Source organism: Pimephales promelas, chromosome 4 (genome assembly GCF_988280905.1).
Source record: "Pimephales promelas chromosome 4, fPimPro1.hap1.1, whole genome shotgun sequence".
NCBI lineage: Eukaryota > Metazoa > Chordata > Actinopteri > Cypriniformes > Leuciscidae > Pimephales > Pimephales promelas.
Window position 1 is genome coordinate 26,855,608 of NC_142772.1, and position 26,230 is coordinate 26,881,837.

Genomic DNA, 26,230 nt, shown 5'->3' on the forward strand with positions numbered 1-26,230 from the left:
GGGTGCTTTCCAAATCTTTCTTTTTAGTGTGGCACAAGAGGTGGTCAGATTCAGGTCCATCAGTGCAGCATGATGTGGGTTGTTATGAAGTTTCCTGCTCTTATATAACAACTAACACTGAGATAACCTCAGATTCCTTCATCTGTGACTGAAGCCCTGAGGATTTTGACCAGTGAGAGGCTTTCAGATTTTGAATCTTTCTCTCTTCACTGCACACTGTTCATCGTAATGAAGCCTCAGTTGAGTGGTCAGGCTGGAACAATCTAAACTTTCTGAAGACATTTGGAAATGGAAGAACTTAGCAGAGACAGAGATGTCTTTATGGCAATGTTCATTTTGACAGCGAATTTTGATTTAGGTTTAGCCATAGTCTTTTGCCTAAAAATGCCATTTAGTTTTTGTCATATTTTAGTAATCTGAACTGTTAGTCTAATTTTAGTCGACTAAATATCATAAGATATCATATCTACATAAGATAAGAGACAAATACATACATTTGAACAAAGATACAAAATAAATAAATTGTGCTTTAATTTTGTCAAGTAGGTCTTAGAGTAGTATTCAGTATATAATTTTTTTTTAAATTTGTAATATACAAATGTAAAATAGTGCATATTCTTCTTTGTATAAATCCTTATTAAAGCTACTGAAGTTACTCAGTCAAGAGCAGTGAGTGATTTTCTCTTTGTGTTTTGTCGTTTGAATTAACATTAGGGACGGCAGTAGGTTTATAAGGACGCTATACTGTCACTTTAAGAACACACAGCTCATTTGATGCATATCTGATTTTCTCCCAACTGTTTACTTTCACTTAAGATATAACCAACTCAGTTTAAATGAACACTCACCAAAACAGGCAGTTAGAAATTGTTGTTGTGTACGTATGTGTCCTTTTAAGCGCAATATGAAGCGAAAGGAAACTCAATTCAGCACATTTACGCTGTCAGAGAGGGAGATAGTTCTCTTTTGCGTTTTATTTCACTTGAATAGTTTAAAACTAAAAACCTTCAACTGTCCCTGGCCATTGTGCAGTCCTTATTGTTGAGCCCTGTATTTGTACTGTAAATTTCTTTATGTTTTTGCTGAGGTTGTTCTGTAAATGGTCTTGTTTTCCTGACATCAAATGTGAAATTTATCTGGATGTCTGTTTTTCTTTTTCTCACAGATGTTGACATTTTTAAATGTTTTATAAATCATGCAGCAATTTTATCCTATTAACCAACCGCAACATTAACCAATGCGCATCTAACCTTCCTACCACACAAAAAATTTCTTCGCAAATTGTCCCTCCCTAATATTTTCGTCTTGTTCTTATACGTTGAGAAGGACAGGTCAATAGATTACCATTATAGTTTTTGTCATCAAAAACTGTTTTTTATTACAAATTATTCATCAACGAAATGAATACTGCTTTGTGCTTTTTCTTGATAAAGCATGATGAAAATGGTTTCATTTCACCCTGAACACAACAGCTATTGCATCATTTGGATATTTGCACCTTCAAGTTAAATAAATAGTTATATTGCATGTGGATGATCCAGAAATGATTTTAGAAAGTTTTGAAGCTCCAGGAAAATTCCTGCTCTCTTCCCATGATAAAAGGGCTTCAAGGATAGTTTGAATTATGTTGTCATTCCTGGACTTGTTGTGATTGATTAATTAGAGAAGTGTTTTTTCCCCCTAAACATTTCAAATAACTACTTTTATCTGTTTTTTTTTTTTTTTTTGTATATATAAATTATATTTAGCTCTAATTTAAATCTTATTTTTTCATAATTTTAGTATTTAAAATGTATTTTTTGCTTGCTTTTCACTTAATATTTATGTATTTTTTCAGCTTTATTTCAGTATTTCTTTTTAACTTGTTTTAGTCAACAATTACAACAGAGTCCAGTTTGAAAACCCCTGCCTTTCATCAGGAATAATCACAGGTTTTTACTTTCTCTGGTTGTCATCAAGCTACCTGTCATATAGAAACCTCTTCTAATGATCCAATCAATTCCTGATTAACATCCAACTAACATTTCACGTACTGTAAATAGCTGCGACGTGACGTGAGGAGTGTATGCTGCTTGTTTTTTGGTATGCCCTGATCATGTTTCTCTGCTTCTTTTTTGATTTCAGAGATGGCCGTCTGAAGGCAGGCAATGAGTTACTTATGATAAACGGCCATTCCCTTGTTGGACTCTCACACCAGGAGGCTGTAGCCATCCTGCGCTCCACTGCCGGACTCGTGCAGCTGGTGGTGGCCAGCAGGGTGAGTTTGGCCTTATACTAGCGTATGTCAATAAGTGTGTGTCACTGCACGGCATCTTCACACACAAATCATGAGCTGTTCTTGATGTGTTCTTCGTATAAAGTGTGTCAGCTGTTCAAGCACATAAAGATGTCACAGGCAGATGCTTGTAGCAGCTAAAAAATTGAAGAGTGAAGCGCTGATGGGCTCGCCGCTCGGCTTTCCGAGATAAAGTTAAAAATACTCGCAGGCTGCTCAACGGCACACAACATGCTCTCTTCAGCTGCTCTTCCTTCCTTTCCCAGGATGAATCCGAAGTGGACTTCCACAAGTACCCGTCCACCAGCTTGCCCGACCTAGTGAGCACGTGCTCAGGTCCGGACGCCTCTCCCTCCCCCGGGGAGGAGAAGGAGAATATGGAGCCGGACATGGAGGACGTGAGGGCCAGCAGTCTTTCACTGCCCACCCAGGACTTGGTACGTATGCTTGCCGCCTATCAGCCTGATTATCTGCCACTTTCATCTGGTGCTGCCCTCAGAACGACAGACTGTTTTCTGTTTTTTATGATTAAAAGTTTGCTTTGTTGATAAATGTTCAGTGCTTTTAGAATAAATGTTTGTTAGTGCGAGTATGTGGAGTTAGACTTTCACTGTCGCCTTTTTGCGGTGTTTGATAAAAAGCACCTCCATGCACCTCCATAGTCTGATAAGTACAAGCTTTTCCATATATTTTTTAGGAAAATCAAAATACCTGCAGCATGTTGTGATTGAATATAGAGCTTTAAAGATAGCACAGTTGCTTTATCTGTTTACGTCGTTTGATCTGTGTGCCAGCCAGGGCCCCCATTTATGTTCTTGAGGTTTTATCTGTTGTTTCGCCAGAAAAATATTAGTGCCACTGCTTACCCAAGCAACCATTGGATCAGCATTTGTTTGTTTCATCACAGATAACAAATTATTCATTTGTTCTGCGCAAGCAGGCGCGCATCAAATCACTAATGCCACAAAGCGTTAATGTTTAATCAATACAAAATGAGACATTGCGCTGGTTTGGTGATCAGTGATGACAACAAGGCTAATGCCGGGCCGTTTCAGTGGCACACTGACAAGACCACACAACTCAACGTATTAGGGTTAAACTCTTGAGCGGCTGTTTTGTAGAGCAGCGCGCGCCCATGGTGCTCTGGTTGAGATGTTCTGCGGTGCAGAGTAAAGTGGGTCATACACCGCCGCGCCCCCCCACTGCATCTATACTGCATATCTTGCTTTCGGAATAAAAAAATGAAAAAGAGAAACCGTCCCGCCTGCTGTCTAATTACATTAGCATTCCACGGCTCCTGCTGAACATAGCCGTGAATCTGGGGCATTAATGCATGCTTTGTTTTACTGTGGAACAATAAAGTTTTGACCAATGTTATTTTATGGTGTTCTAGTGCCTATTAGTAATTTACTTATAGTGAAAATGTTTAAGCTTAAAAATAGCAAACAACAGCAACATTTACTGTATAGTTCAATTTATAGCACTACATGTACATGACTTGATGACTTGATGAAAGATGGATGGATGGATTCGTAGATGGTCAGGTAGATAGATCTAGTTAATGCGTCTAAATTCAAGCGGCTTGATCTGTTAGATCCTCTGTCTGACAGATGTACTGTTTAATGCGTTTGAGAGCTTGCGCTTTCCTTAGTGCATAACTTACATTTCACTGGTATAATCTCCATTTGTAAATGCTAGAAAGTCATGCGAATATTTCCTTTTTCGCTATCAAGAGTGGATGAATCTTATGCAAGCGAGTCTAGACTTCAGTGAACGTGCGCCGCTGTTCGCATACACGCCAAACAGACGGAGTGGAATAATTCTGACTAAAATATACATTTCGCGAAAATATTTGTTGTTGGACATTAAATATGCCATACGTTGAATTTTAAACCTACAAGAAAATGTATTTTTATTATAGCATTAACTGTAAAGCGGGGTAATCAAATGTAGGCTAATATATTTACTAAACTCAGTGAATTAAAAATCATTGTTTTTGTTTGTTGATTGTAATGTTGTTGCAATGTAATTCAGTTTTAAGTTCTTTTTTTTTCACATAATATATTACATAGCCTACATGGTTATATTCACATTTGTTTTCATTGCCTTCAAAATGAACATTGTTTGTTGGATAACATTTTGCAGGGAATGAAATATTTTTATCCAAAGAGAAAAAAATAGATTTTTTGTTTGTCCACATCGCCCAGCCCTACGGAAATTCTTTGCGTCGCTAGACAAAGACCATCTTAGCCTAGTTAAACATCAGTAGGATTTCCATTCGCCGCTGAAAAGATGAATACTTGTAAATAAAGGCTTATGGGACATGATGATGAGGTTTAAGGAGCCTGTAGTTTCCTCTCATCCTGTGTTCTCTATTCTCTAGGGAGCTGTCCTCTCCCTCCAGGCTTTAGTGTCTATTGAATGACGAGTGGGAGCTCTTAAAGACTGATGGGGACTGAAGGAGGAATAAACATTATGGTTTCCCATGATTTATTGACCTGGTACAGAAGGACTTCCTGTCATGTGCTATGTTTGTTTTTATTCTAACTTTGCAGATGTTATCTTTCATAGGTCCTATGATTTTGAAGTGATACATTGTGGCTTTCTATTTAGTTATAATTTGGAAAATGTAGAAGGACAATTGTGATTATCATTTCTAGACCTTGAAAGGTCATGGGAAATTCTGATTATGAAAATTACAGCAACTACAACATCTGCTTGTTTTAATAACAAAGTGCATCATTTACATCCAGTAACAAGCTGACAGATCGGATAGAATATCCATAAATTGACATCTTTTGCAGGATTGTGCTAGAGCTCAGCAGCATTCACACCTGTATGTGTATGGCTTTGGTTGCATTATGCAAGAACAACTATGCATCAGTGACCAGCAAATTGTGTCCCCCTCAGTATGGCCTGCTTTCAAATAATTCACCATCCAGAAATGGCTTTTTTTGTGAGTGTGATCTTGATAAATGTTTTTTTTTAAAAATCCTTATTCAATAATAATGTATGCCTGGAAAAGGCAAAGCAATGGAAGTTCATTGGTCTAAAAAGTGTGAGACCCTTTTAATAAGTTACAACACAGGGAATAAAAAGGGGAGTGTAATTAGGCCAATTCATGTTTCTGTTTGCCATATGCTTGCTTTCCCCTTTCAGTCTTCCATTCCGAATCCAAACACCTGTCTAAACTGTTCTCACACTCCCTTTCAGCACCCTGCCATAGCAGAAGAGGGCGATGAGCGGTTGCTAATATGTGGGCGTTCAGTGCTGACAGTGTTAGGCGTGTCTCCAGATCTGTTCTGAAGTGTCAGGCTCAGTAGTTTTGATGAGACAAAGGGAGGGAGGGGAAAAACATTTTCAACAAAATAGGAAAGGGAAGGATCTGGAAGAAGAGCGCAGCTGTGACTGTCACGTTGAGTCCTGTGAGGCACGGAGGTGTGGGGTTTGAGGAAGCCCATAGGCTCACCTGCAACAGCTCAGTCTAGCTTGTTCATGCAGGAGACAGATCTCATATCTGACAATGGAGAGAAGGGCTTTCTGTCTGCATCCCTGAAAAGAGAGCAGTGTATCTTCCCCTACATGTTGCTGTTCAAACTTGTTTCAGGACACAGGAGCTGTGTGAAACTGAAGCTTGTTTTTTTTTGTTTGTTTGTTTTTTCCACAACAGCCAAGGAGGTGCAGTATTAAAGTGGTGCAAGAACTTACTTCCAAATGCCATTGACCTCTATTACAAAAATAAATGCACTAAAAATATTTTAAAAACCCTAAGTCTTTATTTAACCTTATATTATGCTAAATTTTTCCTGGCCTAAATATCTGCAGTCGTAGCTAACAAAGACTTCTGAACATGTAATGTTAACTATATAATTGCAGTTAATTAACACAATGACTTAATTGCATTTTATGTTTATAGTTATAAGTGATCATTTTGAATTGACCCAGAATTTTCTTCTGCAAAGTGATTTTAGAGGTTACAATATAAAACCAGAGATAGACATAATAGTCCCATGCTAATTGAAAGAAAAAATAGCATCAATTATCGTTACATTTGCACATGTTGGGCTGCCAAAAACATCCGTTCAAAAGTTTTGGGTTGGTCAAATCTTTTGATGTTTTTTTTTGAAAATTGTCTCTTTTATTCAGTAAGGCTGTGCTGTAATATTATTAAAAATATATTTATATATAAAATATAAAATATTATTATATTTTTTAATAACTAAATTTAAATTATATTTTTATATATTTTAAAATGGCATTTATTGGTGTGATGGCAAAGCTGTTTTTTTTTGGCTTTAGTGTCACATGACCCTTCAGAAATCATTTTAATATGATGATTTGTGCAAGAAACATTTATTATTTATTATTATTTATTATTTATTTATTATTAGGATTAATGTTGAAATCAGCTCACCTGCTTAGTGTTTTTGTGGAAACTGTGGTACATTTATCATCAGGATTCTTTGAATTGAAAGTTTAATCTAAACAGCTTTTAGATGAAATGGTAATCTTTTGTAATATTATAAGTGTTTTTATGTGATAAATGAAAATGTTTAGTAAAAGTCTTAGGTCTTGTCCAAACTAATACGTTTTCGCTTGAAAATGCATCTTTTTCTCTTTGTTTTGGCCTTCCGTCCACACTGAGACTGCGTTTTTAGCAATGAAAATGAAGTTTTTGGAAAACGCTCTCTAGTAAGTGGATATATTTGAAAATGCCATTTTCACGTTGTAGTGTGGACTGTGCAAACGGAGATATTTAAAAACGACAATGTATAAAGTTTAGTCAGATGACGCATATTGAACCCATAGATATTTGTGTTTATTGTGCCTGTTTTGTGCTATTCACTTTCACACTGTTGCTAAAATATGTCACTTTGGACACTCTTCATATCACAGTCGTTCTAAGATAACAAAAAATTAATTTCCATTTGCTGTCCTGCGGCAAAGCGTGAGAGCAGTTGTGTTTAGACTAAACATATAATGGTGAGTGCGACCTGGACGCATCAGGGAATGGTGGGATATTTGGCTGAATAAAATGATCCTGCCAGAAGAATTGTTTGGTAACTTGATTATGTCTTATGTCCTGTCTATCTCAGTGAGCTTTTATGAGGGTTTACGTATGCACAATGAATAAATGGTGATTTTATTTTTTCCGACGTTCAAGTGTGGATGAGAAACTTTTGGACTACGCTTTAAAGAGCTAGTGGGGACTGAGAGCGTTTTGAAACGATTAGTGTAGATGTAGCCTTAATGACCCCAAACTTTTGAATGGGAGTGTAGTGTTTTTTTTTTTTTTTTTTTTTTTTTTTATCAAACTTTGCCGAAACTACAAGGAGAAATCTAAAGCAATAGATGGCAAATTTATATAATTGAATATGTATTGAAATTAGTTTTGCAAATCTGTACTGTTTAGGGTAAACAGATTAATTGGTTCATAGTGGATCACTTGAGCAAAGGCACATTTCCGTTCCACACCTCCAAGTAGACACCATGAATGCATTGGCTTTCATGTACACATGAGATTTGATCTCCCTCTGTGAAAATAAGAAAGCATTCACCAGCGTGAGTGTGCAACATTCCTTACAGTCCTGCACAGTGAAGGACAATCAAATGTTTATGGCTTAGAGGAATTGTCACATGAAACAGAGGAATTACTCCGATTGCTTGCGCCACTGTTCCTCATTTGAAGGGCAGTCTGGTGTCTTCTGTCTCTCTCTCCCTAATTCCTTCTGCCTTCTGTCATTAAGTTTACAGATCTTGACAGACTGGAGGAACGTGGCAGGGTTGAGGGTCCCAAAGGATGCCGAAGCCCCACACCGATGAAGTTCCGTAGCAGATCCCAAGGTTAAACATGTCCAGTTGAATCAAGTCTAAACATTGCTGTGCTGAGCATCAAAACTTTGTAATGAGATTAAACTGTATTGGATACTGGCCAAGGGTGGATCCACCAATTCTAATTTCTTTATGATAGATTAGGGGTGGGCGATCTTCCCATAACTTCATATCACAATCTTATAACAAACAATCACGGTCCGTGATCTGAATCGTGATCTTCCCAATTTTGAGATATACTATTGAAAATATCCAATCTGGAACAAGCCTATGGATTTATCGGTTCACACAATTTAAAGCACAGTAATTGCATTATACAATCAGTTGTCAAAATAGTCATTAAACATTAAAACTGCATTGTTTTCACTATATGAATCAAATATATTTTAAAACTGCTAAAGTTATTTAGTCAGTTATAACATTAATGACTCAACAGCAGGTATTTGCATTATGCTTTAAAACCGAATGCATAGATCTAATATAATGACACCCATCTGATTTCTTTCCCAACTGTTTATTCACTTAAGACACAGCTTACTGTCTTTATGTAAATACTCACCTAGACAGACATTTTGGCACATTTTTGTTTATATTTGACAGTTTAGGTGCGCGTCTAAAACCCCAGGTACACTTTTCTCGTCCGTGTTCCACTCCGTCACACTGAAAGCACGTGGGGGTCAGTCTCTTTCACAGTATAATGTGCTTACTCTTTTTAAAATAAAGCATGTCTCGCTGTAGACTGCATCTTACGACAATCCCGTTAAATAATATAACTGGTTTGTAAGTTAAGTTTGAGGGGCGTAAGCATACAGTTTTAAAGAAAAGGAAAAGTATGCGGCAATGATCATTTTATCTCAATTTTCACGGTTTAATAATCAATGGATGCCGAAATTCATGGTACAGCCCATGATAGAGACACTTGATATAATTTGGCTAGTCCGCACAGACATCTAGTGCGCGGATCATAGCTGCAGTTTAACATTTTTACATAAAAGGTCACAATCTCTATGATTCGCTTGAAAAGTAGTTTCTTATAAAATAGTCAAATCGCCCACCACTATGATAGATAGATTATGGTACCAGGTCATGGTGTACTGAAATAGTTCACATCGATTTTTTTAAAATTATGCTCGTTAATCAGCAGAGACATTCAGACATGGAGATCAGTTTCTCCCGCTGTGAATATAAATGACTGAATTAAGAGTTTACATTTCAAGTTAATGTCTTGATGTCGTTATGTTTAGGTGGAGGGAGCCGCCTGGAGTCTGTTGGCGAAGATGATGAGCTTATCGTGGAAAATGGTGATCCAGGAAGTGAGGTGGCAGAAAAGCCAGTGCGAGGAGGACGCAAACATTCCCTCCCACAGCAGCTGGATACTGTTGGTATCCGACAGGTAGATGATTCGTTTGGATTTATTGCCTTATTCAAACCGTGATTCTTGGAGTCCTTGAATGCCTCACAGTCTATCGTACATGGTTCCAGCTCCATTCTGTGATGCCCCAAAACTAAAATTATTATGTTGCATGGCCACTTCAAATACAGCTCATCCAGTCTTTACATGTGGGTGGAAGGTTTCCCTTAGCTGTGCTAATTACAATGCTTGTCCAAAGTAAATTGAAAGATGTGTGCATAGTTTAAACCTACATCAGAGCTTCATCTTTTGTTATACTAGTGCTGCTATGTAGTCTCGTCCTTTACTCAAGTTAAGGGACAATGTACATTTTAGTTTTTCTTAAAATATTAGCAAAATAAACCCTAATAGGATGATCAGATATTGTGTAAAATATAAATATATAAATATATATCATAAATTAGGTGGGCATGGAGGGGGCTACCAAGAGACAACAGTCAAAATACACAATTTCAAAAATTCACAAAAGTCACAATTTAGCGTTATTATTGAAAAGTGTGTGTGTGTTCCAGAGAGCCCTGTAATAAACCTAAATATAGTGTAGTTTATCTAGTCTCAGTTTGTTTGTTTTTCTTTACAATAACATTAGCACAACAGTATTTACATTTACATTCTCTTTGCTGTTGCTTTTATCCAAAGTGACGAATGAGGAAAAACCTTAACAAAGCATTTCATAGGAACGGATTACTGGCAGTAGCTGCTTATTTCCTTGTAACCAGTTAAACACAATAAAAATAAAGCTTATTTTATCATCTCATTGTTTATTCATAACCTCTTTCATCATCCTCTTCAGGAATATCAAATCGTGAAGAAATCGGCCCGTTCCCTGAGCACTGTTCAAGTGGAGTCTCCATGGCGACTGGCACAGCCATCCATAATCTCCAACATTGTCCTGATGAAAGGACAGGGCAAGGTGAGAGAGGCCCTGCACCCAGGACAACACATGCAGTCACCATGAGGGTTCACATATGTAGCACTTTACATATAAACTGCTTTGATCCTGTTGGTCTTTATTTATTTAGGGGTGATTCACTCTGTGATGTGAATTGTAATGAATGGGATATAGAGATGGACAATGAAACCTCTGTGCAAGGACCGTTACATTTACCAGATACGTCAACACCTGTACTATTGTAAATCCAGGCTCATCGAGATGTGTCTTTGAATGTGTCTAGGGTCTCGGCTTCAGTATTGTCGGTGGTCAGGATTCGGCCCGGGGGAGGATGGGTATATTCGTCAAGACCATTTTCCCCAATGGAGCAGCTGCAGCAGACGGGAGGCTGAAAGAAGGTAGATCACAAAACAGTAGCTCTAATACACTTGGAACAATTGTCATCAAAGCAGGTGGTAGGATTTTAGTTTTTTTTTTCTCCACTTTTCAGGTGATGAGATATTGGAGGTCAATGGAGAGTCTCTCCAAGGGCTCACGCACCAGCAGGCCATTCAGACCTTCAAGGTAAACTGCTCAGTCATCCTCAGAAACACCTGTAGCTGTGCATGAATCCTCAGAGAAGAATTAGATCCAGACTTTTCATCTCAGGCCCATTTCTATGAATAATTTTATGAAAGGCAATTCCTTGGAAATCTAACGTGTTAATCCCAACCAGCATTAATGGATGGCTTTTTCCTCCTTTTCAGCAACTGAAGAAGGGGGTAGTTACCCTAACGGTGAGGACCCGTCTGAGAAGCCCCAGTCTTACACCCTGTCCCACGCCAACCCTTCTCAGCAGATCCAGCTCTCCAAACTCGAATGCCAGTGGTGGGACTCCAGTCCCTACTAGCTTTGAAGAGGGGGACTCTCGTAGGGGTCCTGGTCCCAAGGATCGCATTATCATGGAGGTTACATTAAACAAAGGTATGATCAAAATGTAAAGCACTTTGGTGGCCATTGGGTCTGTGAAAGCGCTATATAAATGCAGTCCATTTACCATGTCTTTTTGATAAAAACAAATGCAGTAAGTTGCAGTTTCAAAAGTTTGGGGTTCAGTAAGATTTTTTTTCCTGGAAAGAATATAATACTTTTTTTTTTTTTTAACAAAGATGCATTAAATTGCTCAAACATGACAGAAAAGATATATATACTTTTACAAAATAAATTTCAAATACATTTTTAACTTTTTTTTTTATCAATGAATCCTGAAAAAAAATCTATCAGGGTTTACACAGAAGTATTAAGCAGCACAACTGTTTTCAACACTGATGATGATAATAAATGTTTCTTGAGCACCAAATTATCATATGATTATGATATGATTTCTGAAGGATCATGTGACACTGAAGACTGAAGTAATGATGCTGAAAATTCAGATTTGCCATTACGACACTAAATTACATTTTAATTAATGTATTTTAAAATTTATGTAAATAAAAAAAAAAATCTTAGTGACCCCAAACTCTAGACCGATAGTGTATATCATTTTTTTGTACATTTTGTATTTTTACATTTTATTTATCTTGAGAAGAAAACATTGAAACTGATAGGAAAACGTTATTGCAACACTCCTTGCCATTTGAAATTGACACGTAATATTTTTTATTCCAAGAAAATAGAATTATTTTAACATTATTTTTATTCGAATAGACATGCACCTGTGCATCAGTATAAATGTGTGTATAAGCCAAGCACTCACAATGTGTGCAAATAAACCATCCTGCCAAAAAACTCTTATTCTTGGATCGCCATGCTAATAAATAGACCCAAGGAGCGTCTTTCTCATTATTTGAGTTACTTATTCAGTTCAGGGACACCACATATTTCTCTGCCATGAATTATATTATTGCAGTTTGTAGGCAAATATAAGTATTTTAAATTAAAGACACTGGGCTTGGTTTCCTTTAGGTTCATAGGGTACTTTTACCTCAGCATTTTTTGGATCTAACTGAGAAACCATTAACACTTTCCCACCTGTTATGTCAAGATATCTGTAATACTTTTTAACCAGGATAAATGATATAAATAAGACTCAGAAATCCTGCATGAAGTGAACTAAAGAATTTAGCCATGTTGTTTTGTGTGTTTTAGAGCCAGGTGTGGGGCTGGGCATCGGTGCCTGCTGTCTGACACTGGAAAACAGTGCTCCTGGGATCTACATCCACAGCTTGGCACCAGGTTCTGTTGCCAAAATGGATGGCAGACTCAGGTAGTCTTTTGGTTATGTATCGTTCGTTTCCCACCCAAGTCTCATGTACAAGTGCTCAATGGTAAAATTAAAATACATTAGTTCTTATTCAAGTCTCAGTTTGTCAATGTTTAACAGTGGTTAATCAGTAGAAAAATTGGCTCGGAAAGAAAATGTCCCTTTTTAGTTCAGGTACTTTTCTAAGAAAATAATAACACATTTCTAAGAAAAAAAAATTATGAAATGACTCCTCCATAGCTAATGCAGTGAAATGTCCTAAACTTTCCATGTAGTTATAAGTGAATGGTGCTGGTTTGTCCGAGTTAGCAGACTGGATCGCTTTGAGCAATCATCTTAAATTCTTAACTTACAGTTAATTAAGGAAGGGAGCGGCAGGAATGAGACCTCACTAGGGAAAACAATCGCATAGATATTCATTTTCCCTATAGAGCCCACGATGTGTCTGTACACGTGTTTGCAGCTTTCAGTTGCGAGTTTGTGTGTCTGTGGCGCGCTCACTCCTGTTTAGATGAAACACCTCACAGACTGAAAAAGAATGTGCAATAAGAGCCAGAAACCCATGAATGGGGGTCTTTATGGCAAGAAATTGTGGTCTTGAATGTTGGATCTGGTTGTGAAAGTGGTTGCAGCTGCCTGAATGGAAAGATAAGGCTGTAATACACTTTCAGACATGTCTATTTTTACAACAAATGCAGTTGGGTTGACACTTAAAATACCTTTTAGACTGTATACATCAACAGTAATCTCCATTATCATATGGTGTATATTATCCACTCTTGCTCAATGGTCTAGGAACCAAATATATATTTTGGGTGTGATAATTGAATATAAACCTAATAAATCTCTTAAATCATATGGATTTAGTCAGCTAAAAATACCTAGGGTTCACTCCAAACATGTGGAGACAGTGTTAAGTTATTATGCCACTCACAGCTGGAACCAGCTTTCAGAAAATATCAGATGATCCCCTGCGGTACATTCAAGTCCAGACCGATGTTAAATTAGCCAATTTAGGTTGGCAAGATTTCATTCATGTTTTTTCATTCAAGTATTTTATGCTCACCAAGGCTGCATTTATTTGATAAAAAATACAGTAAAAACAGTAATATTGTGAAATATTATTATAATTTAAAATAACCATTTTCTAATGAAATATATTTGAAAATATAATTTATTCCCGAGTTTTATTGTTTTATTTTTCTGGAAATCCTTTTCCCTATGGAAAATACTGTTTTGGGGAAATATTACTTCTCTTAAAAACATTTTTTTTTTGATCCAATCCTTGATTATAATGGCTAATGTGTGTATTTGTGTATCAGTCGAGGAGACCAGCTTCTGGAGGTGGATTCTGTGAGCCTGAGACATGCTGCGTTGAGTGAAGCCTATGCTATCCTGAGTGAATGTGGACCCGGCCCGGTCAGCCTCATCATCAGCCGACATCCAAACCCCAAAGTAAGAGTCAAACACAGACACATATGTGGAGCCTCACCATGGTATCTTAAGCATCAATATAGAAATTGCTATATTTTAACCATCAACTGAGATTGCAAAAACCAAAAAACAAAATTTAAATAAATATCGTATGTCCATAGAAATATTAATAAAGAAAAAAACTAGGTTTCCAGAACCTGGCTTAATTTATGAATAAATATACCTCAAACATCAGTTTGGTGATGTGGTCACACTCCTTCAGCTTCAGTCACAAGGGCCTCATCCTCTGCCAGACTGCTGCAAGTGGAAATCAAAAGAACCATACACCTGTTAAGCTGTAATATGCTTCTAGTATGAATCATTGAAGCCCGACAAAAAGTAAACAACATTCCTCTCCCCCTTCTGCTAGCGCGACTTGGTTTTCATCCACCTAATGGATCAAGATGTTGAGAAAAGTGCACCGGGGTGGGGAACAGCGGGAGATTTTGGTGGTTAGAATATGCTGACTGTTCACTCGACCTGATAAATGAGAGCCAGCAGTGTTACTAGCTTAACACATATTGTGCGTGACACGAGGTCAGAAGCCTTTCTCACAAAGGTCATTAATTACTTAACTCTGACAGGTTTTATACATGGTTTAAGTATCAGTCGGCATGTTGCCTGTATGTGCAGATGGGTTTTAATGATTGCAGGTCTTCCTGTAGACTGTAGAGGCTCATGACTGATCCAGATGAGCTGTAAAAGTGCTCCTTGGGTGGATTTGTTGTTAAAGACAACTAGGTTTTTAAACCTGTTTTTGCACTCAAGATGTGATGTGTTTCTTTTATTATGTTACATTTAATCGGTTTTGTTGAATTGAGAAAGACTTGTATTGAAGTCAACAATAAAAGTCAACTGAAATAGATCTGGCAAAACCTGATCTCATCTCGAGTCAGTTTGGCCTAGAATTGTACAAAGGCAAATAGGGATCTTCTTTAAGCAGAGTGCTTAAAAGTGTGGTATCAAAACATCTAGGCTAAATGGTTTACATTATTTAACTGTAATAATGTGAAATACCAAAATACCGGTATCATACATTTCTTAATGGTTTTTTTTTTTATGTCTGAATTTATAATGATGAATTTTTTAAGAGTCCATGTCAACATTACCTTACACAGTATGGTTACAATCAGTACGTTTAGTTTAATAAAGCAGAATTATGAAGCAGATTTAGGCAGTGTGTATATTGCTTAAATCATAGTGCCGCCTGGTGGTCAGAAATGTTATTTTGTCATTTGCCTCATTTTAAGGTAAATATCAGATCAAGACATTTATACTTGATTAATCAAGGATATAGCAATGATTTTGCATGGTCTATGAGATTCAATGGCTCTTATCTCTCCCCCTCAGGTGTCTGAACTGGAGATGGATGAAGTGATCACTCGCTCCACGCACAGAGATAGTCATTCTTCCCACACACTTGGTAAAGTGCCTTTGCCCTGGTCTGACTGCAACCACTTTTGACTGTGCTTCTCATGGCTTTAAACTGTGCTTCTCATGGCACTTTTAAACCCACCAAAAGGCCACTGTCGTGTAAATAAACATCCAGAACGTATTCACTTTTTTCTTTTCAGTTGAAAACTGTCATGTAAACGGGCCTTAAGTTAATAACTAATGATATTTAGCTAAACAATGACTTTCTTTTAGAGCTGCTGTACATCGAAAACAATCTTTGTAACATTAATTTATGTTTAACTGTAAAGCTGCTTTAAAATAATCTCTATTGTAAATAATGCAATATAAATTAAGGTGACTTGACTTTTAGTAAAAAAAGAAAAGAAAAGAGAACTAGTCAAATTCTGAAAAGCTCGGTTTTGGCTTTGATTTATGAAATTTTGTGCTTCATATTAAGTTTCCAAATATTTGCTTTGAAATTCTGATTTAGTTGTAGTCTCTGATTAGTAACTGGAAAACAGTGATTTGTACCACAGCAAGTTTCCAAGTTGAAGAAGTACAATGTATTTTTCTTTGTGCTCTCTTTTTCAGGTCTGCCGTCAAAGAGTCCATCTCCCACGGTTAAAGTCAAGCAGGGTGAGGGTAATCCTGCTCTCAGCTGGACCATGAAGAGATTCCTAGAGCCAGCCAGCAGGGTAAACTAGAAGCTTTAGTCTACAGAGGACTCAACTTGTCCAAGATAATAGACTTGGAGTTTATCCAAACCCATAAAACTTTTCTTTATTTACTTGAAATTTACATGAAAATGTCTCTATTATCTCTGCAAACCAAAGAAATATGACAAAAACACTTTTCAAGTAAAACATTCCACAAAAACACTTGCTAGATTTCAAATGACAAAGCAATGTGCTCAAAATTAGGACCACTGACTTTTTACATCCACCTAAAAATCGCCTTGTGTTGATAATTAAAAAGCATTTTACATCTATCGACATTTTTCATTATGAAGTGTCCGAATACTTTTTGGGGGGCATTGATTGCAGCTTCTAAATGTTGTTGATCTTCAGAAAGATTTGATTTTATGGCTTCATCTGACCCTACAGCAAGGCTCATTGAGTTCAGAGGCAGAGCTCGCTCAGTATTTCTCAGTTCACGATGTACCCAGCCAATCTTCCCTTTCTGAGACCATGGCGATGGGATCCAGTGATGATGACATGCTGCATTGTAGCAGGACCTGTATTACGTCCATGGAGGAATCAGCAGCACCTCAGTCGCATGGTAAGGCCACTGAATCTAAAGTGTCATGCTGATTTAAAGATCAGTCTCAGTTTGTCACTAAAACAATGTGTTTTTCTGTCCTGTTATCATAACAGTCTTCCGGGATGGTTCCACTAGAGGTTCAGATAGTAGTCCCACTACCCCAGAATGTTGTAAAGCTTCAGGCAGGGCTGGTTGCGCCGTAGACACGGCCCAACAGGCCAGCGTGGGAAGCAGCCCGAGTTCTGTACGTAGCCCACTTCTCCGTCAGCGCCGGGTCATCTGCTACGAGGATGAGCCCAGTGACGACGAGACCGGTCTTGAAGAAGACAGTGGCCCCTTTCGTCGCCGTCTCCGTGGGGTCTCAGAGGTCGGCCAGCATCACCACCAAGAGGACGACTCTGGTATTATTATAGCCACATCATCTCTTGAAGTCGATGATGAAAGCCAGGATAGTAGCGAGAGCCACAGACAAATCGGTAGCGAGTCAGCCACTCCGATCTACGGCAGCTCGCTTGAATCTGAGGAAGGAACTAGCGGCCCTCCTGGCTCCGAATCGCCCTTCATGCCCATTCGCTGTGTGGAGGCAGCCGGAGGAACAAACCTGGGCATCAAGAAAGAACCCCATCGAGAAGGGCTGGAGGTTAAACGCTCACCCAAGCTGGAGCACAAAGCCGTGACTCGTGTCAAGAGCATGATGAGCATTGAGTGCCCTAGCCCTCCACAAAAGGCCAAGGGTGAAGAACCAACTTTACTCCCAGCAACCCCCGTCCAGGTAACGCAGAATAGCCCACGGCCGCCCTGCAGGATGCTGCACTGCAAGAAGGGTGAATCCAGCGAGCTTGCGGGGGTCTGCACCATTGAGACAATTGTGCTCCAGCGTGGTGAGACCGAGTCTTTTGGTTTGGATCTGGAGATTAAGTCCGCTCCACTCAAGGTGCTGATCACAGGACTTAGACCAGGTGGTGTTGCGGAAAGGGTAGGTTGGAAATTGCGATGTTGTTTTGATTGATTGTGATGCTTTTTAACATTCAGCCAATGCTGTATCCAAGAAAGACACTTTTTAAAAGAAGAATGCCAATTTTACTATTGAAATCATTTTGGAAAGTAAAAAGCATTAATTTGTTTTTATTAGTTTATTATTCAATACAACGATTAAATGCTTTACAATTCCCATACCTACTGTTTACATGATGCTTAGTGCCAGGCAAGTGTCCAAATTCACACAGCTGTTTATGCTTAAATCTGATGAATGTATTTCACCCATTTATTTCCTTTCTATTCCTTTAGGAAGCCTCAGGGAAAATGAGTGTTGGTGATGAGATTGTAACAATTGGTGACACCCCTGTGTGTACATCCACCTATCAGGAGATCTGTGACCTCATGCACAACCTGCCAATCACATTGAATTTAGAGATTAAGAAGCCAGTCTCAGGTGAGTTGGCAGCATATCTATTGCTTCTTTAAGTTAACGGATGATAAGTCGATTATAGCTTTGGTGATTTTTTTTGTTGTTTTTTTTTTGCGATGTATGTCTGGTCAATTAAATGTTTCAAAAGAAGGGTGATCCCTTCAAATGAATAGTTTACCCCAAAATGAAAACTCTCATCATTCACTCGCCCTTATGTTGTTGCAAACCCACTTGATTTTCTTTTTTTAGTGGAACACACAAGGAGAAATTTTTTCCATGCAGTTACAATTGACCTTTCACTGGCCCCTACCGTTTCCAAAACTGAAAACACAACGTGAGCGGTGCCTACAATGTATAAACAGTGTGGACGGCCCCACTCCCAGTTAAATGTGTCGAACATGGTTAATTCGCATGCAGCGTGCGTGAGACTGGGACACTGAGATTAGTCACTATAGGGGAAGCATGAAGCTTACTTGACAACATCAGTTCATATATCAATATCATAATTAATAGAAATAACCTAAAATAATGTATGGTTATCTGCATCTTTCTTTCTCTTACGTATGATTACTTTTCAAATGCAGCATGACACGCAAGTGGTTGCCATGGTGATGAACATCCTGCTTGTTAAAGTGAATGTATAATCCTGTGAGGCAAAATTACTAAATATGCAGCGTAAGTTGTATATTTCTAACTGCAAACAAGTATCCACTGAACCAGCTTATAAAATCCTCTTTAAGGCTGTGCTGGTTGTATTTTAGGTAAGTTACAGGTCATGGGGTTTATCAGATTTCGCTTGAGATTGGTATAAGCATTCGCCTTAATAGTAGTCGTGTCTCCTTCATTGCGTATTTTAATATTTTGAATATAGACCATTTCACAAGATGTAAACAAAACTGGTCCAGAAGCACTTCCTGTTTCAGTTTTTTAACACGACATAAAAGCTGGGATAAAATACAACCAACAGAACATTTAAAACTGAATCAAAAAGTTAAACAAACATCTTTAAGATGTTTTCTTTACATGTGAAATAAAGAAAACAGTTACAAACTGAAACAGGAAGTGCTTCTGGACCAGTGTTGTTTACATCTTGTGAAATGGTCTATATCTCTCCACTGCATACTGTAACCCCTTGTGCCTCGATCTGGAGGATATCGAGGAGGTATTGCTCCAAAAAAAAGGTCACTGACACGCACGGGTATGCGTCTTCCTGTCATGACAATTTGTCGTGCTGGTCATGTTTGACCATTTGTTTGATTGGTGTATTAACAATTACTAGGGGCGTGGCTTTTGCGAACAGTGAATTAATGGTGACTGACGTTTAAATCTTAAAAAGAACACAAATTAACCATAACAGCACCATAAAACTGGTCCAAAATGATTACTCTCACAAATAACTTATAATAGTGCACAGGTTTGGACTGCTTGACTGATTGTATGGTGCTTTTGCATTATAATTGAATTTAAATTAGTCTTAAGATATTCTTCTTTTTTTGTTCTGTGGAAAAAGAAAGTCATAAGGGGTTTGAATCAGCACGAGGGATTTCATTTTTTAATAAACAGCTCCTTAAAATATAACTTTTATATAGTCACAAGCTATTTTCCCTAATCTGATCAAACATCTTCTGCACACTACATTGGCACAATATAATCATACAAGTCCCAAGTTACATCTACATCTAGAGATCAAATGTTACGAATTTGATATCATCAAGAATAGCTGTCAGTTCTGTGTTATAGTGTCATAATGCTGTAGATGGCTTGTTCAAATATTGTCCATATCCCCTCCTCCCTTACTGCAGGCTATGGTGCTATAGCAAAATCAAAGCTGAACCCTAAATTATATATCTCAATTTAGCAGGATAAACAGGTCTTGTATATCCTTTACAAAAGACCATTAGGACAGGTAGATTTGCCGCTGCAATAAAGAGATCAGTCTGTCTTTTCCCATGCTGCTTTAAAGAGGTAGGAGTGCTACAGTCCTCCCCTTTCTGGCAGTACCCTACTCCAGCTCAAAGGGAACTGCAGGCTGCTGGCTATTTGTCAATGGTGACTATTGATTACTTTACTACCGTAGCCACTGTAGATGTGTAGAGTAACGGCGCTAATGCTTCCTAGAGACTGTTAGTCAATTAGTATCTAGATTTGGTGTTATTGCTCTGACTGACACATTCAAATTTTATTCAAATTTAATTTTGGTCAAAACATTTCCTACTCTTTTGAATCTCATCATGCAGAGCAATAGCCTCAACGAACAAGTGAAATGTAGTGTATTAATGTCATGCGTCTGTCATTGTCTGTCTAAACCTGCCGTCATCACGTTTATATATGATTGATAATGTTAATCATATACAGCATATGCTCATATACATTTATGTAAGCATGAGCATTTATCAGTTGTGTGTCTGATATTTAGAATAACATGCACATGTTGAGTGCACTATAATGTCCAGTAAAATATCTTTTGAATTCATGAAATATTTCAGGAAATTGTGAATGGAATATTCAGAGGTGTCTGCTTCAGGTAAAACTGAATAAAGTCTTAGGAAATATGCCGATGCCAGTGTTACGTCATTGGGGAAAAAAATTTCTCTGCACTTTGTCTTTGAATCCCAACAATCCCTTGGTATGTTCAGAGTGAGACTCACATTTTTTCTCAGAGACATTGTTTCATAGTAGTCCAAAGTTTTCAACGGTTTTTTTTTCTGTTTTGCTGTTTTTTAACATCACTAATGAACAACAGAATCAGAACAAGTTTTGAATCTGTGAAATATCAGACTATGGAATGAATTGCAAGGGTATTGCTGTGGGTTTCTTTTAATTTAATTATGTACGCATATTTTAAGGAGACTGGAAAAAGGTTAGTATGAATATTTTCCAGTGGAATGTTGATTTAAAAAACATGCAATTTGTAGCTTGTATTTCAGACCTCAGTGATGCACTTATATGGTAGGACTTGTCTTGATGTAGAGTCATATCCAGTGATTCTCTTTTTCTGTTCAAGGTTTTTAACCGCCTATTATTGAGTTGAAGTTTGAATTGTCATATGTGATGACCAGTGTTGATTAACTGACTTGTACATTTGTAGTAATTAAAACAATAAACACACACATATATAAATATATTGTAATGTCTAACCATGTTGTATTTTTGTCCACATTTGCAGCTGTAGATCGACTTTCTAGCTTGATTATGTCCTCTGGCTGTGAGGGGTCATCAAAATTGGAGGCACCTAGGCCTCCTTCAGAGGAAAGGAATCATATGGACAAAACTTCAGTTGTGGCTCAAGAAAGTCCATCATCAGAAACAAATGCAAAACAGGAATTAGCAATCCACACCAACAGCATGCCTGTCACTAATATTGATGATGTAATAGCTGAACTGAACTCATCAGAAATCCAAGAAAAACACCAAAATGTATTGGGTTATACAGACACAACTACAAAAGAAGAGTGCAGTAAAGTAGATGACAGAGAGACTGCAGCGCCATCACAACCAAACCTGGATTTCTCTGCACTAGATGTAGGGAACAATGCTTGCCATTTTCCTGTAGGAAAGACATTTTTAAATAGTTACTCAAGAAACTTTAGTAATCTGGCAGAGGATGTTATCCCTCTTGAGAAAGACCATGGAGAGAAACCAAGTATGTACAGTCTGGTGGAGGATAGTGACTCTGAGAGCGACTCTGCAGTCAGTGCGGTCAAAATAGAGATGTCTCAAGGTCACTGTAAGGGTCCTCAGGACACTGACTCGGATGAAGAGGAGGTTGAGCTCTGTATCGGCACTGTCAGTCAACCCGCATTCACCCAATCAGAGGGCAGTACTCCGGCTACTGTCAATGCTATTTCTTTCTTGCAGACTGTTGACAAGACATTTGCTTGTATGGATCGCCACAATTCCCCATCACCCTCAGCACAAGATAAGGATTCACAAGAGAGCAATCATTCACTCCTTAAGTTACCTGACAAGCTTTGTCCTCAAGTTTTAGATGATGTTCTTTTAAATGGGGATAGTGGACACACTCTCACACAACAGGAGGAAATGTGTGCATCTCAGAGAATACTATCAAACTGCAACACTGATGAAAAATGTGAAACCATTGTAAAGCCTGTTCAAGTCTCACAGGCAGGTGTCACTTGTTCCCCTGTTGCTCAACGCAACTGCCACGTCACCCCGAGAAGTCAAGAGAGGACTGCTAAGTTGCTCTCAGATGCATCCAAATACTCAGAGAAACTTAACACTGGACAAATACCACTGAGGTCAACTGTGTCAGAGCCCAAGGCATCAAATTATACCAGTGGCAAAACTAGTGAGCAGGTCTCCTCTACACTTGCTCCAAAAGACAAGGAGAGAGAGACAGTTCATTCCATACTTGACTTGAAATTATCCCTCTCCCAGGACCAGAGTAAATCCACCACGTGTTGTGTCAGATCTTTAGGAACAAAACCCCCTAATGACACTCCTGTCTCACCCCTGCTGAGAAGTAGACTCAAAGTTGATGATAAAAAGTCAAACACCTCTTCTAAACTCAAGGGTTTAAGTATTAAAAGTAAATCCAAAGACCAAGAACAGGCTGCCACTAGATCGCCCAGGGCCGAAAGCCCAGTACAGAAAAAAGCTCTCAGCTCCCCAAGTCAGTCTCCTAAACTCCACTCCAAAAGAACCACACCAACTGGTAGCCCTAAATTAACCAGACCTTCTGAGAAGATCAGGGTTTCTTCTTGTAAAACTGACAAAAGTCAGCCAACTGTGCCCAGTACCTTGAAGGCAAATCCCATCAACACAACTAAAGAAGAACTCAAGCCTTCCAAGAAGGAGCTAGTCTTGGATCTAAAGGAGCAAGTCTCGAAATCGGAGGTCCCTGTTGTCAGCACTCAAAGAACTTTCATTGAGGTACGACTTTCTTCCTCTTCATCGTCTACACCTGTGCTCATGCGCAAGGAAGTCGTGAATGCAAGCCATTTAAGCTTGGCCTCAGTACCGGTTGATCAAGTCAGCTGGGAGGCATCAAGTTCTGACCCTTCTCTTGGAAGTCACACAATTCCATTACAATTAACCAATTCTTCATCTAGTTGTCCTCAGCACAGTGGTGCTAATAAGGCAAATGAAACTGCTGAGAAAATGCATTCCAATGGCCAGGAAGAAAGTCTCTTTAGGAACTCAAATAATAAAGATGCTACTTCTAGTCTCAAGTCAAACAAATCCAAACTGTACCTAAGGGGACTAGAACGCAGGAGCTGCTCTACAGACACCAGTGGGTCTCTTGACCCAAACCCCTTCTCAGTTCGTCAAAGAATCCAGTCCTTTGAGAATCTGGCCAGCTTTGATCGATCTGTTGTAAGGTGTATAGACATTCCGTTTTATGCTATTAATTCCAAGTCACCTCTAAACCGGAGGTATTCTGAGTATGCTGGATCTGTTAGCAGTCAATCCAATGACAGTCGTTCTTTGAGGAGGAGTTTCAGCTCATGTGTAGACAGTTTGAGCTCAACTCCATCTCTACCATATCCACAGAATTTGTCTTCTAGTTCCACCAACTCTGAATCCACTCCTTTGAACCAAACCACAGAAGCTGTTATGAAAGAGAAGGCAAGAATTAAGTCCTCTCAGAACACGGCCACCGTAAACACGCCACCAGTACTGCGCTCCCGCAATGCCCGTGCCCATGGAGGCCTGTCACGCTCCAAATTGAGAGAGATAAAGGCACTCAGCATGCCTGAACTGGACAAGTTGTGTTCTGAGGATTTTACCAGTGACCCTGGAAATGTGATCTTTAAGACGGAGCTGGAAATACACCCTTGCAGATCCATAAACACAGCACCACACAGCCTGCAGTGCACTATGATGACCACCAGGGAGAGCAGTGTTGACACTGGGGCTCTTGCTTCAACCAGTAATGGAGAGCAACATGAAGGCCAGGTCACAGGGTTATCATGTTGGTCTATAAGGTGAGGAAAGACCTGCTTATAGTGTGCAATGAAAAGAATATGTGTAAAGTTGATATTAGATGGATTGCAATGGTTTGCAAAACAAACCAATCGATGTTTCCTAGTTTTTAATTTTTTTTTTTTAATTTTGTATATTTTCAGTAGGGCTGTGCAAAAATTAATTGCGATTAATCGCATCCAAAATAAAAGTCTGTGTTTACATAATATATTTGTGTGTGCTGTATATAATTATTTTGTATATATAAATACACACACATGCATGCATGCATATTTAAGAAAATGTGTTATTCATATATAAAATATTTATATTTTTATAATATAGATTATGTATTTATATATATATATACAGAATTTAAGCGCAAATAATTCTTTAAAATATACATGCATGCATAGGTATGTACAAAATAATTATATACAGCACACACAAATATATTATGTAAACACAGACTTTTATTTTGGATGCGATTAATCGCAATTAATTTTTACACAGCCCTAATTTTTAGTGTCATGGTTATGTATTTCAGCTCATATCATAGTAATTATTTCATTATTTCAGTATTTCAGTGCAAAAACACAATCAATGTTTTTTAACAACCATTAGTTCCTGAATAGGACAAACAAAACAGCTGATATCGGTTTGTCTCCTGTGACAGTTTGAAAGACCTTGAATCTTCTCCTTTGGACCAACATAAAGTGCAAGATCTTCTGTGTTTCCTCACAACCAAAGTGAATGTGACCAGTCTCATACAGGAAACAAAAACTCTTTCAGAGGTAATTTATCATGTCTTTTGGCTTCATTTCAGTTTAATAAGATAATATTTGAAAGATTATTATTATTATTATTTATTATTATTTATTTTATTTTTTTGCATTAAGACCATCTAGCATTCTGAAGTTTCTTTTTAACAGATGAGGAAGATTTTGCCTTCAGGTGTAGCTCAAGGAATTACAGAAATGCTTTTATTTTGGCATATTCATCATTTTTATAAAGCTCACAATTGTTACTTAACTGTCACTTTTTTCTCTCTTCTTTTACTTCATTTTTAGTCATTATTTTTATGGGCCATATTCATAGCTTCATATATTTCTTTTCATTTCAAAAAGGTTAACCAGTATTTCATTAATCTTTTTATCTAGGTTAAAGATGACATTTACTTTGTGATCTTAACCAAAGAGCAGGGATCTGGACTGGGTTTCAGCATCGCTGGAGGAGTAGATCTCGAGCAGAAATCTATTACTGTAAGCAAAACCTTTTATTTGTTTAAAAATAATAAATAAATGGAAAATTCAGTTGCATTTTTAAATACACATTGCCACCCCCTTGTGGTATTTAGATGAACCAGTAGTATTGTATAGAATCATCTAAGATTATTCAACTTATTCACCGTCTAAACTAAGAAATATATATATTTTCTTAAATATTATTTTATAAATATTATATATATATTTTTTTAAATATATATATATTTATTTATTTTTTATTTCTTATTTTCTTTCACAGGTCCATCGGGTGTTCACTCGAGGGGTGGCAGGAGTGGAAGGTACCATTCACAGAGGAGATAGGGTTTTGTCGATAAACGGGACCAGCTTGAGTGGGATCACACACGGAGAGGCACTGTCCTGCCTTCATCAGACCAGACTGCCGAGACAAGCATTAGTGGTCATCCAGAAAGACAAGAACACTGAGCCAACATCAACTAGACAAGAACTTCCTCTTCAGACTATTGTCTGCCCTTCTCCTGGACATAGAGTCAGCATCAGGGAACATAAAACAAGTGAGTGTCTGGAGTCATTGTCACTCTCATGCTAAAGATAAACTCGTGGTCAGTCATTAACTTGTTGGGTGTGGTTTTGTGAAATTTCTAATTCAGAAAAAATAACCTTTTCTGTTCCTAATTGTCTGCTTGATGTGTTGTAGGTGTGGAAGTGGGGCCAGACGGGGCTTTGAGTGTGGAGTTACAGAAGACCACAGCTGGTCTGGGGTTCAGTCTAGATGGAGGCAAAGCATCTGCCCATGGAGATCGACCTCTCTACATAAAACGCATTTTTTGTGGTGAGTGCTCTACTCAAACATTTCCACCAGGGGGAGAC

At 38.1% G+C, this 26,230-nt stretch overlaps 1 protein-coding gene across 2 annotated transcripts in view; it reads left to right on the plus strand.

The window, feature by feature from the left end:
* Nucleotides 1-26,230, plus strand: part of pdzd2 (PDZ domain containing 2) — a 74,131-nt gene that overhangs the window by 47,335 nt on the left and 566 nt on the right. For both annotated transcript variants that reach the window (XM_039650092.2, XM_039650091.2), the window contains 20 exons: nucleotides 2,125-2,257; nucleotides 2,542-2,712; nucleotides 8,023-8,119; nucleotides 9,352-9,500; nucleotides 10,312-10,431; nucleotides 10,694-10,808; nucleotides 10,901-10,974; nucleotides 11,157-11,373; nucleotides 12,541-12,658; nucleotides 13,978-14,110; nucleotides 15,479-15,551; nucleotides 16,115-16,218; nucleotides 16,627-16,801; nucleotides 16,897-17,759; nucleotides 18,071-18,215; nucleotides 21,358-24,139; nucleotides 24,793-24,910; nucleotides 25,277-25,378; nucleotides 25,641-25,914; nucleotides 26,058-26,192. In XM_039650092.2, coding sequence (XP_039506026.2) covers nucleotides 2,125-2,257; nucleotides 2,542-2,712; nucleotides 8,023-8,119; nucleotides 9,352-9,500; nucleotides 10,312-10,431; nucleotides 10,694-10,808; nucleotides 10,901-10,974; nucleotides 11,157-11,373; nucleotides 12,541-12,658; nucleotides 13,978-14,110; nucleotides 15,479-15,551; nucleotides 16,115-16,218; nucleotides 16,627-16,801; nucleotides 16,897-17,759; nucleotides 18,071-18,215; nucleotides 21,358-24,139; nucleotides 24,793-24,910; nucleotides 25,277-25,378; nucleotides 25,641-25,914; nucleotides 26,058-26,192 — 6,098 coding nt within the window. The remainder of the gene's footprint in view (nucleotides 1-2,124; nucleotides 2,258-2,541; nucleotides 2,713-8,022; nucleotides 8,120-9,351; nucleotides 9,501-10,311; nucleotides 10,432-10,693; nucleotides 10,809-10,900; nucleotides 10,975-11,156; nucleotides 11,374-12,540; nucleotides 12,659-13,977; nucleotides 14,111-15,478; nucleotides 15,552-16,114; nucleotides 16,219-16,626; nucleotides 16,802-16,896; nucleotides 17,760-18,070; nucleotides 18,216-21,357; nucleotides 24,140-24,792; nucleotides 24,911-25,276; nucleotides 25,379-25,640; nucleotides 25,915-26,057; nucleotides 26,193-26,230) is intronic.